At 48.8% G+C, this 12,829-nt stretch overlaps 1 protein-coding gene across 4 annotated transcripts in view; it reads right to left on the reverse strand.

Annotated features, from left to right (window-relative positions):
* The window catches only part of LOC308376632 (transcription factor 7-like 1-B), a 47,749-nt gene that overhangs the window by 11,614 nt on the left and 23,306 nt on the right, over positions 1-12,829 (reverse strand). For all 4 annotated transcript variants that reach the window (XM_080853040.1, XM_080853039.1, XM_080853038.1 and 1 more), the window contains exon 4: positions 6,617-6,700. In XM_080853040.1, coding sequence (XP_080709166.1) covers positions 6,617-6,700 — 84 coding nt within the window. The remainder of the gene's footprint in view (positions 1-6,616; positions 6,701-12,829) is intronic.

Below are 12,829 nucleotides of genomic sequence, written 5' to 3' on the forward strand. Positions count from 1 at the left end.
CAGCTGGCACATCACGCCAGTGAAAAAAAAAAAACCCTGCCTGTGATCAGTATGTGCGCCTCGGACGGGCACAAAAATCTGCTGAGCCAGGGGTGCGGACGAGACCAGGTGCCCGGCCGCTCTGGACTTGTTCAGTCTGGTGGGACAGAGGTGCCAGGACTGTTAAACTTGGCTGTTGGCTGTTAAACTTGGAGCCCTGCTAAGAAAACCAGCTTCTCTCGAGCCCTCCAGCCAGCCAGTGTAGGAGGGAAGGCAGGCAGGCAGGAAGGCGGGCGGGCAAGTTCGAGAGGTGCGGGGTGGACCTCATTCAAGCAAACATGTTTTTTGGATCTGCACATTTGAGATGAATTACTAGGCAAACAGCCGATGGGTAAAAGGGCTCTGGACAAACTGAATACCCCCTGTCTCAGCTGTTTGTGTGTGTGTCTGTGTGTGTGCCTGTCTGTGTGTGTGAGTCTTTCTGTGTGTGTGTGTGAGAGAGAGAGCCTGTCTGTGTATGTGTGTGTGTGTGTGTGAGAGAGAGAGCCTGTCTGTGTTTGTGTGAGAGAGAGAGAGACAGAGTGAGTGAGTTACTGAGAGAACGAAGGTTAGAAAGAGGGAGAACAGTGAGAAAGTATGAGAAAAAGAAGGAGTGTGTCTGTGTGTTAGTAGTGTGTGTGTTTGTCTCTCAGTGTACTTTGTACTGCACATCTACTTTGGGAGTGGGACGTTTTGAATCCTCTCTATCACAGAGAAAGGAGTCGAAGGAATGTGTGGCACGCTGGGAAATCTGAGCCATGTTTGTCATCTCCAACAGGAAACGGATGGGAGCGAGAGTGGGCCGACCGAGGCATCTCCGCTCAGAGACGTGTGCCACACACACACACACACACACACACACACACACACACACACACACACACACACACACACACACACACACACACACACACACACACACACACACACACACACACACACACACACACACACACACACACACACACACACACACACACACACACACACACACACACACACACAAAGCCTAATAAACCATAATTCAGACCACTCCGGTCATCAGAAGGTCATCTGTCACGTATTCAACACGATGCAAACGCACTCAAACAGTCAGAAACAGGGTAGAGAACCCGCACACATTGGCTTGGTACCATTGAATCTCTAACAACCTTGGTTAAGAGTCACAGGGGGGGATGCTAGAGAGAGAGAGAGAGAGAGAGAGGATGAGGGAGACAGCCAATGAGAGAGAACAGTGAGCAGAGAGAGGGAGAGAGATAGAGAGAGGATCCAGGAATAGCCGTTCTATGGGAATGGGCATTTGGGGGTAGGGGAGGGAAAGAATGGTGCTGGGGGTTGGTGGTGAATGCGGATGTGCTGAAGCCAGGCTCTGTCTGATACATCCTGTCCAAACCTCCCACTCCCCCACCCCCACCCCCACCCCACCCCACCCAACTCTAGCAGCAGCGGAGTAAGACTTCTCAGCTCCACAGTGTTGCGTGTTGGGGGTGGGAACGGGGTGGGGTGGGGGGGGGAATCAGTATGCAGTTTGTGCTCCACAGCGCCTTTGATTTTCTGATGGGGCTTTGGGCTGTTCGATGTCTTATGCAACCACATCCAAAGCCTCAGGAGCCGCGTAGTTAAAAGGTCTTTCGCACTCACTCACGCTTTCTCTCTCTCTCTCTCCATACCTCTCTCTCGCACGCAGAGGCGAGAGGACTGAGAGTTTACTCCAAGCTTTAGAAGAAGAACAAAGAAGAAAGAGGAGGGGGGGGGGGGGGGGGAGAACACTCCTGTGTCTACAAAGAAATAAAACAAGGCCCGTCTCTAGCTTGCCTGTGCACTCGGTCAGCGACACATCATGTGGGAGCAGGAACATGGATCGGCGTGACGGCCATCTTTGGAATGCTGATCACATTTCCACCGCTGAGGTCTTTCTGCCTTTTAAACAGAACTATGCGGTGACCTCAGCGGGCCACTTAATCGAATCAGTGCAGAGGTTACGTACACGGCACATCGAACACAAGGCCTGAGACTGCGGCAGCATTGTTCGACAACCTGACTGCACAAGGACAACGCTGAAGACACGCGCTGGACGCGGGTTCAGCCTGAGGTTGCGAGGCGATCACGTGGGGCAATGACATCGTCAGATTTGAAAGGGTTGCGGATCGGGGGTTCACACAAACACCAAACCGCGGACCGATTTGAATCTACTCACTTTGGAACCCCGAATCCCACTGCCAAAACACAACACCGGTTACACTGACGCCAAAACCATACTCTATTACATCACAATGGGCTCTTGCACAGGCAGGTCAATGTCAGACTGAACAGTCTGGAAGACATGCCAGCATCACAAGGGTCATAGGGATTAAAGTGTAGACATTAATTTAGCATTCTTTACCTAGTCGTCATGCAATGGACTACACCAGAGCCAAAACAGTTGCAGCCTCAGGCGTGAGTGAGTGGATTTTCTGCCCCCATCACTGGTATGACCTTTGCTCCTGTGCTACTCATACTGTCCCTGTACTCCATAATTAGACCAGTCCCGAATGTACCAATGTCAGTGTGACTTGTACTGATACTTATACATACATGTCTTAGCCGGAGAACCACTCGGGGGGGAAAAAGTGACTGATAAAATCAGCTCACTGGAGATCGTGCTAAGAGCAAAAGGGTCTGACGATTCTATTATCAAAGTCACGGACGCGCCTGGTATTAAAAGATCATGTTCGGACCGGTCCCGCCGCATCCAACATCGGTCCAGCTGACAAGGCCTGTGGTCCCACAATGCATCCCTGGCTCGCCGGTGCCTTTGATGTGTTATTCATGAAGAGCTAGCCCTCTGAACACAGCAGTTCAGGAGAGATAAAAGTGTGTGTCTATGTGTTGTGTGTGTGTGTGTGTGTGTGTGCGTGTGTGCGCGTGTGGCTCACTTCCCTCTGTCTAATTCTACTTGAATGCTCCCCATCACATTCCCCCTAGTGCACACATGTGTGAGTGTACAAGCAACGGTAGACACACACACACACACGCACACACAGAGACAGACAGACACAACCCTGAATGCTAAACAAACCTGTCTTCTGAATAATTGAGTGCTTCGGACAGCAGCCCCTCCAAAAATTACCATACAGACCTTATGGACCCAATCTGCAAAGCGACAGGAGACATCCAAAGGCCTCTCATTTCAACCATTGTTTGTTGTGTGTGTATGTGTACATTAGCTGTGTGTGTGCACATTTAGTGTGTGTGTGTGTGTGATAGTGTGTGCAGGTGTGTGCGTGTGTGTGTGTGTGTGTGTGTGTGTATGTATGTGCGTATATACTGTATGTGTGTGTGTGAACGAAGAAGCATAAACAAAATGAATAATGAACAGCTTTGCCCTACAATAACACCTTGTTATGCCTTTTTAATGACAGCCAGTATAGGTGTTGGTGGTTGGGCCTGAAGCTCGGCCGTATGGAATCGATCATCTGCTGGATGATAATGTCAGTGGTGTGGCAGGGTTGCCTGAAGCCTGCCTGAATAATAAGCAAAGCTTTTTTTTTTTGTGAAGGACCCCATAGGGGGCTTTTAAACCTGGACTCTGCTTGAGGCAAGCAGTTCATAGACGCCTTTAAAAAAGTCCTCATGAAGTAGTAAAGTCAGAGTGGAAAAGTGAAAGTAGCTGCTTTTTTTTTTTCTTTTGGCAAGTTTGTGCTCTCTCAACATTTGGGAGGCCTACATTCGATCTCTCTTTTTTTCTCAGATTCTAAAGGACAGGGGGAAAAGAAGGGGGAGAGGGAGGGAGGGAGAAAATGACTGCATATCAAGTCATCATAAATATTGAATGGGCTGAGATCTCACTGATGTGATCCGTATCGCGGGGCCCGAATGCGGAACACGCCTGTTTTAAATAAGGGGAGCTCTGGTTCTCTCCTCCCCTCCCATGCATCCCTCCTTCACCCCCTCCACAGCGCGTCCCGCTGGTCGGCTCCTTCTCAGAGGGGCCATTGGGCCTGCGGGGATCCGTGCTCCCTGGCCCATCCTGCTCCTCTCATTAGAACAGGGGCGAACACAGCCTCTAGGCTCCTGGGAGCACCCTTCTCTCCCTCTCTCTTTCTTTCTCTCTATCTTTCCAGCTCATGCCCTTAGTATCACATCTCTCTCTCTCTCTCTCTTTCTTTCTCTGTCTCACTCACTCTCTCTCTCTTTCTCTTTCTGTCTCTCTTTCTCTCTCTCTTGCTCTCTCTCTGTGTAGCAGCTCTCTGAGAGAGAGAGCGAAACAGAGAGACAGACACTCCATAGATACTCCTCTTATCTCCCAGCTCATAAAAAACTCTCCTCTTGAACTGCACCTCTCCTTGGGTTGTTTTGCCCTCTGCTGCGCTTTGTGATGAACAAACATTTGTTGAAGGCAGCGGAGTAACAAACAACTGAAGACTCATGCTACTGGAGAAAGCTCATGAACAAACCTCACAGGCCATACAGCCCATCCCTGGCCAGGGTTTCTGTAAATATATGTGTGTGTGTGTGTGTGTGTGTGTGTGTGTGTGTGTGTGTGTGTATCTCTTCACCTCTATAGAAGGTTTGTCATTGTGAGTCTGATGTTGTTGCGACCCGACCTTCCCAGTGACACGAAGGTTAAGTAAATAGTTGCAATTGGTCACTATCATAAAGAGAGGCTCTCTCCGTCTGATTCTGCTCCTTCCTTTTATTTTTTAATTTTTTTGAAATGGGGCAAAGAAAAAGCAAAAGGAAAAAAACACACACAGAGACACATACACACGTACACACACACACAGACACACACTCTCTCACACACACACACTCTCACACACACACACACACACACACACACACACACACACAGAGAGCGGGCAACGGCTGGCAGCAGCATGGAGTCTTGCCAAATGAGGAAGGGCTCACCGCATCCAACCCTCTTCAATGCCCGCCATTCATCTCACGCTAACTCAATTCCCATTACGCCCGCTGCTTATTCTCCCTCCCTCCCTCCCTCCCTCCCTCCCTCCCTCCCGCTTGCTCACTCTCTCTCGCTCGCTCTCTCTCTCTCCCTACTGCGGTCCGCATAATGTGAGTGCATGCATTTTATAATGTTATATATTAAGTAAATAAAATCAAACTCCATTGGCAGTGGGCGAACAGAGCACAGCGTGGCCAGTGTCCCCCAGGACAAAAGCTCCACATAGGCCAGGGCGGGGTGAGGAGGAGGTCAGCACTTATTGTAATAAAATAACTTTAATTGGCGGCCAATTGAGATGGGAGTGACTCGCGCGCGCGGACTCTACTGGACTCAACTCTTCTTGCCTCGCTGCTGCTGCCGCCGCCGCCGCCGCCGGTGGTGGTGGTGGTGCTGCTGCTCTGGCTGCCGCTCCAGCTCTGGCCTGGCAAACCCAGTCACCGCCACTGACATCAGCCTTCCTGGACGCGGCTCAATGATGACTTTGTCAAGCGCATCATTGCATTTACGAGGCCGCGACGAACTCCCCATAAAAGAGAAAGGATGTCTCACAGAGTGTTGCAGACAACAAGCCAACCTTTTCGGAGGGGGGGGGGGGGGGGGGGGGCTTAATAAGGGGAACTGACGTCCCTTTTTCACCCTCCTTGTTGTCTGGCGCTGGGTCATCGAGGTCAGCTGCTGATTCAGTCAGATTCAAGTCTCGGGCCGAGCGCATTACCGCACACCATTCACCCCAGCTGACCAACGATCAGACAGACGCGAACGCATCCCTCTGTTACAGACAGGGTTTTACCGCAAGTCTCCTCATGCTTGGGGGGGTGGGGGGTGTTATCAGGACTGATCAGCAAACACATACTACCCTGAGGCGGAAGGAGGAAGTAGGGGGGATAAAAACTAAAACAAACAAACAAAAAAAAAAAGTCTCCACACACCAGATCCTGTGAGGTCAGTGAGTTAAAAAAAAAAAAAAAAAACACGCAAGCAATCACGTCTGACAGCCCAGCGAGAACCTGATTCATCAAGCTGGCTTCAATGTGTGCAAAGAGAGAAGGCTTACACGCAACATTACCACTGAGGAATCTTATCAGTTGGTGTGTACAGGTCAGGGGGTGAGGGGTGAGGGTAAACATAAAGGCAATGCACGTCATTTATGAGATCTGATTTGTCCACTTGCTGAAAGTGATAAGGCTTCACATATTCATCTCCGCAGTCTGTAATTGAAATCGCTATGGGATCCTCACTAAGGTAGGCCACAGAGGTACTGACTACATAAGGGCAAAACGTTTTTTTTTGGTCAGTGTATCAAGTGTATTAAGCAAAAACAGGCAATAGAAACCTGTAGAGTTTTCAAACTTTGTACTCAACAAACAGGTCACCCAAACATGTCCTAATGAATGTAATCGCCATGATTTCATTTTTTGTAAATGTTAACCCGTGTCTCACAGATGGTTTCCCCAAGCAGTAACACTTTTTTAACATAACACAGCTTTAAAAATCAGTGGCAACTTTATGTTGGGTAATATGTAAAGAGGATGTCATGTGTGACAGACGTGCAAACCAGACTGTGTGTTGGTGAGCGCATGGCTCAGTAAACTGAGGAACACTGGCTGCAAGGGTTGGTGGGGTCCTGCGCTGGATTGAGGGATAGGTACTCACCAGGTGTCCTGGAGTGGGTGATCGGGAGTCTTTGAGGGACGCTGTTCCAGGGACGTCCAAAAGAGGCCATTTCATTGGCAGGTACTGCAGGAAAAATAAACAAAGAGACTTAGACACAGAACTCAGACAACCTTGACAGAGAAACATGCTGTGGTATATAATATTAACACACACGTGAAGATGAAGTACGACTGTGGAAAGATGCAGTAAGATCTTTCACAGATAACAAATGTGCACACTTCAAATGTGCAAGTCTGAGTCATGACATTTCAAACTGGAAAATTCCCTTTCAATGAAAATCAGACCGTTTCATAAGTCTACCAAACAGGGCCAGCATGTGGATTTCACAGTGAATGGAGGATTCAGACAGATTTCAGACAGAGACTCGATGTTTCTCGAATAACATTTGGTTAAAACAATTCCCAGCAAAACTTCATAAATATCAGCACGAGCACCAGATGAGACTTATAATTATGACAAGCACCTGTGTGTGAGTGTGTGTGTGTGTGTGTGTGTGTAAATGATGCATTTGGGGATGGAATAAGAGGAGTAACAGAAGTGTGAAATCAGGGGTTTGTCGGGGAATGTGTTTCTAGAAGAGTCCAGCTGTGGGCGCCCATCCACTGAGAGGTGGGGAGGGCTAAGTGGTGTGTGTGTGTGTGTGTGTGTGTGTGTGTGTGTGTGTGTGTGAGTGAAAGAGAGAGAGTGCGTAAGTGAGCGCATGTGCGTGTCTGTAAGCGAGCGAGACAGAAACAAAATGAGCGTGAGATAGCAAGTATATAAGTGAGAAGGAGACAGAGAATGTATACCAGTGGAGCAATAGCAGGTGTGTGTGTGTGTGTGTGTGTGTGTGTGTGTGTGTGTGTGTGTGTGTGTGAAAAAGAGTGTGACAGAAAACATACATTCGTGAGAGTGTATATAAGGAGGACAAGGGCTAATGGGGGCAAACAGCTGAAAGGAAGTCTTATCCAGCAGGAAAAATGGGGATGGCCAAGACTGTGTAGCAATGAGTGTATGTGTGTGTGTGTGTGTGTGTGTGTGTGTGTGTGTGTGTGTTTCTGTTTTTTACAAGTCCATCCCTTCCTGCAAATCCGAGTCACGTCACCTGTACTACCTGTAAAACAAGCAGTTGCTTCCTGACGACTTGGCTTAACTTGATCCATGCATCAGACTTGCAAGGTAACCTTGGGTATGCTGTCCATGACGGTATTCACTCCCTGCTCCTCTAAGTTCGGCACTAGTCTAAACCAGTCTGAAACTCCACTCAATATGAACGTATAGGATAGCACATGGCTGAGGCGTGGAGAGGCAGCAGTGTTCAGGACTCTTGCCATCTGGTTTGTCCATCATGTTTAACCACCGGATACGGGAGATTTTCAGACGCACTATGGGCCTTTTACCCCAGGATTTCAAAACGTACCAAATGGCTTCCTTTTCTGCTCCAAAGAGTGGAGCCCCCCTGGTCTCAGGCACAGCCACATTTCCAGGCAGGTTTATGTTGGGCATGGTGCTGTAGTTTTTCGCTGAGTGGACGGATATGGAGATCACGCCCTTCACGGAGACTAAAAACTAAGCTACTCATACCGACAGCACTGGGAAAGCATGGGGGGAGGGGGGCTGGGCAGGGGGGTTGGGCACCAACGCCACTGAGGCAAAGAACGGTTGGGTGGCTGACTGGCCGGTTGGGTGGCTGACTGGCTGGCTGGGTGGGTGGGTGGGTGTGCCCGAGCTCAGGCAAAGACTGAGTTCCACTGTCTCTCTCTCGCTCGTTCATGTCGGTGACTAATTTGGTCCACCTGCGGAACTGGCTCTCATTATAGAACACTACAGCAATCTCTCGTGTAGCCTGGCGGTCGGTCCGATTCGGAATTCATTTCCTGAACCCCCACATCCACAGTCTACAAACAAGCTGACACCCCCTACCCTCCCACTCCCACCCCCAATAAAAAAAATGACAAACACACCACTCACACACACACAAAAAACATAACCCCACAAAAACCAAATGCTCCAGCTTCAAAAAATGCACAACCCCAGTGGTAAACTCTCAGAGGCCCAGTCCAATCTCCCAGCCGTCCAGCTCATTCACATGCCTCAAATCACAGGAGAGCTCTTATTTCATTTGGAAAAACAGCCTAATTGTAAGTCCTATAAAGTTAAGCGCTCGCGTTCGCTGCCACCTTGGCCGATTCATGCTTCCAGGAAAACCCAGCATATGGCTCCATCGAGGCCATAGTTCATGTGTGTAGGACATGCTCCCCACGCCCTGGATAAATAACACGTAACCACATTATTACCTCCCAGACGGATTGCGGCCAAATCATAACATAATCTCTATTTGCGATATTTACAGACAGATATTTATACACTGTAGTTTTAAGATATCCATTGAAAAGGGAAAAAAAGTCAAACTGAATCAAAAGCTGTTAAATGTCGTTTAGACGAATACCCTACTGTCCCCCACAAACACACACAACAGCATATCCTGAGGATGACAGGCTTCCACACTGGAAGGTCACTCTGTCCGCTGCACACTACTACAACTTGGCTCGCGGGAAGGAAGTTTGGAAGGCCACAGGTTAAAAATGGACAAGAGAGGGAGAGGAAAAGCAAAGAGGAGAGAGTGAATTCGGAGAAAGAATGGAGAAAAAAGGAATAAGTGAAAGAGAGAAAGGGGAAAGAGAGAGGGAGAGAAAGAAGGCTATGTAAGACAGTGAACGGGGGGGTTATACTTTCAGGAATGGGCTGTGTGGGAGTGGGGTTAGGGTATTGTTTCCTAGCAGTTGGGGGGCCACCGGACCTCTATAGGAGAGTGCGGAAGGGCCAAGGAGGGGATAGGAGGAGGTGGAGGTTTGGGGTGAAGGGAGGTATGTGTGTGTGTGTGTGTGTGTGTGTGTGTGTGTGTGTGTGTATGGGGGGAGGGGGGGTGTTGCAGAAGCGAGCCTTCCCCAGCCTAAAGACAGGAAATGCTTGGGATTGACATCAACTCTCTTCCCACTCCACCACTCCCCCCATCCTCTCTCTCCCCCTGCGGCTGAGCGCTAAATCACAGGGTCCTCCTGACTGATGGGGCCTCCGCCAGCTCCGCAACCGTCAGCAGAGGAGCGGAGAGGAGAGAGGAGCGGAGAGGACTGGAATGGTGCTGGGCAGTAGTGCTGTCCTACAGGCCCATGGGGCTCGGCTGAGAGCTGGGGCCACTCTGGTGATCGCCCTAATGAAGGCTGTCTTCTATGGCAGCGAACGGCAAAAAGGAGTGGCAAGGGGGGGAGGGGCAAAAAAAGAAGAAAGAAGACACACACACACACACACACACACACGTATCGCAAAACAATCCCCATCTCTGCCTGCCTAATCTGTGTCAATCACTGAGTACCTCCACGGGCACTGTGCAGCTTCCAGGTCTCCCCCTCTCTCTCTTCCACCCCTTCCACCCCTTCTGCCTCAACCCCCACCCCCCTCAACAAACACACAAACTGACACACACAGACACACACAGACACACACAGACACACACACACACACACGCACGTACACGCAACACACTCCTGGCAGGACTCAGAACATGCCCGGGGGCACTTCAACACCGACTTCTCCTTCTAATTGCCATTCTGCTCGGCAGATATCCATTTTAAAGACATCCAGATATCATCACACCATTCTCCTTGCCTGTCCCGCCCCCGTATCGCACACATTATAGACAGTCAACTGTCCCTTTCTCTCTCTCTCTCTCTTTTTTTACACTCTCTTTCTCTCTCTCAGCATTGTGCTGAGCCGACCCTGTGACAGAGCGTGGGCTATGATGCAAGATACATGTTGAACTGATTGCTGAAAGCACTGACAAAACATACTGGCTGCTGCCCATCACCACATGTTTAAGTTGTTGACAAACTCCGTCTGGAGACTGTGGCTACATTCGATGTCCGGCTTTCAGGAAAAAAAAGGGAAAAAAAGGTGCTGGACAATTCCTACCTAAACACTTATAACCACTGCAACTGTCTGTATATCTGGCACCCCACATGAGTGTGTGCATGCCTGGACATCGTCTCGAAGCACGGAAACTCACATTCTGTCAAACAGGAGGTGCTTTTCCCAAAAGTGCTGTTGAACAACTACCATCATTAAATGAGAGAGAGAGTACCATTTTGCAGACTGTGTCTCCACAGTTACCACGGTTGTTGCTCAATGACCCTTCAGGGAAACACAGGCAAGCGCCGTTTGTTTTCCACTTATTCCTGAACCTCCAGGTTAAGATTTGAGGTTTAATTTGTTTCAGTAAATAGCCCCTTTTAGAATCATAATTTTTTTTTCGTTCGTTCAACTTCTATTATCACACCAGCCCCAGCTGGGCTTCAGTCCCCTTACAATTTGAGAGGTCTCCAGAACATGAAGACAGACGAACTAGCTTTGTGGTCAGAATGACTCTCCTGTCTGTCTGCCTGTCTGTCTGTCTGTCTTTGGGCTGGTCCAACATGCCGACCCGAGCCAACCGGCAATCCCCTGGACAGGGAGACTCATTCCCATGGGGTAGTGCGGCGGTTGAAGCCATCTGAGACGCTCCGAGCTAAAGGAGCTTTCACAACAGCGCCCATGTTTTTTAAGGTGTTTACACTGACGGGAGATTGGAAACACACACCCACGCACACAAACCCAATTCGGCAATTATGTTTTACAGTACACTCCGGGCGCTCCTGTAATGTATTGCAGGTGCCCTTAACTTTATTTTGAAAGGAACTCCAAGAGAGCTGGCATAGCTCTGGACCCACGGTGAGGAGACTATATTTCCCTTTCAGAGCTCTACAATGTGATCCGTACCATATTGCCAACAATTACTACCTCGGGGCGATAACTACAGATACAGTACACAAAACTCAAACGCTATTGTCCTGTTGTATTTGCCCATTTTAAAAACTGTTTATCTTTTTAGATAATTATAAGGATCTGCAACTGTTTACATTTCTCAATCCATTACATTGTGCAATTTCTCTGCAAACACTAGATCATAAAATGTGCATCGAATGGTAGTTTCCGTTATCTATTAGCATGTGTGCCTGTTGGACAGGTAGCTTGTCATCACTTAGATATGCCTGCTGGCCTTCTGGAAGTTGAGCCATGTAAACAAATTTAACAGAAGAGAGCACAGCACATACGCTCTCACGGGTTAAGGCAAGGGTCAGGTCATTTGGGTTGTCAGTGGACATGGATGATTTTATCTACTGACTACTGATTTCTCTGACGGTACACATATATGTTAATGCACAGAGTCTATGAACCGTGAACCACAGCGGGCAAAAAGGCTTACACCGAATGCTACACACTCACATCGAATGCTACAATTTCACACTTCATTTAGCCTTTTCTTGCCTATTCGTAGCAGCCTACATTATCTCTCCCAAGTTATAAACTAGGCTGCCGAGGACAAACTCATCCCCTCAAAAATAAATAAATAAATAAATAAATCTTTGTGATCCATTTTACACCCCTCTTATTGTCTTCCAACTCCCCGCGCCACCAGCACCCCCGAATGAGACATCAGTGGAAGCGGTTTGCCTAATGAGGGGGGCGCAGATGCCACAAAAGGTGGCAGCGTCTCCCCCAACCCAGAGTTATTCCAATCTGAGTCCAGGCCTCCTTTGGTTTGTCGAACAGAGAGAATACGGCATATGCTCTGGGGCCTGTTCCCTGCCAGTGTTTTGGGTCTAATTGTTTCACTGGGGCTGCTTTCATGGAGATGGAGATGGAGATGGAGAGAGACAGAGAGAGAGCGGGAGAGAAAGAGAGCGAGAGCGCTAGCGCGCGTCTGGGGCATGAGTGTCTTTGTCGTAGGAGTCGGCGTGCGCGTGTTTGTGTGTGCCAGGCAGAAGAGTGGCATCGGAGACAGGCAGATGTGAGCACATTTGTTGTTGGCAGCCGAGCGGTGTCGCTGCCAACGAGGAGGACCGAAAATACACTCCCCCCTCCTCTCTCTCAAAAAAAGTATCTAAAAAGTAAAAAAAATAACTTTTTTACTCTCTTCGAGGAAAAAAAGAAAACTTTGAAATGACATACTTTCATTTGGATAAGAGTCCCATGGCACAGTGAGCTGAGTTTTGACATTATGAAAATGACAGTAATGATGTGCAGCTCTCCGAAAAATATATATATATAAGGTCGGTGTCAGAAAACAGCTACAGAATACGAGTGATGAGCAGGCATCAGTTCAAGCTACAGAATGCA

The sequence above is a fragment of the Sprattus sprattus genome (genome assembly GCF_963457725.1).
Source record: "Sprattus sprattus genome assembly, chromosome: 15".
Lineage (NCBI taxonomy): Eukaryota > Metazoa > Chordata > Actinopteri > Clupeiformes > Clupeidae > Sprattus > Sprattus sprattus.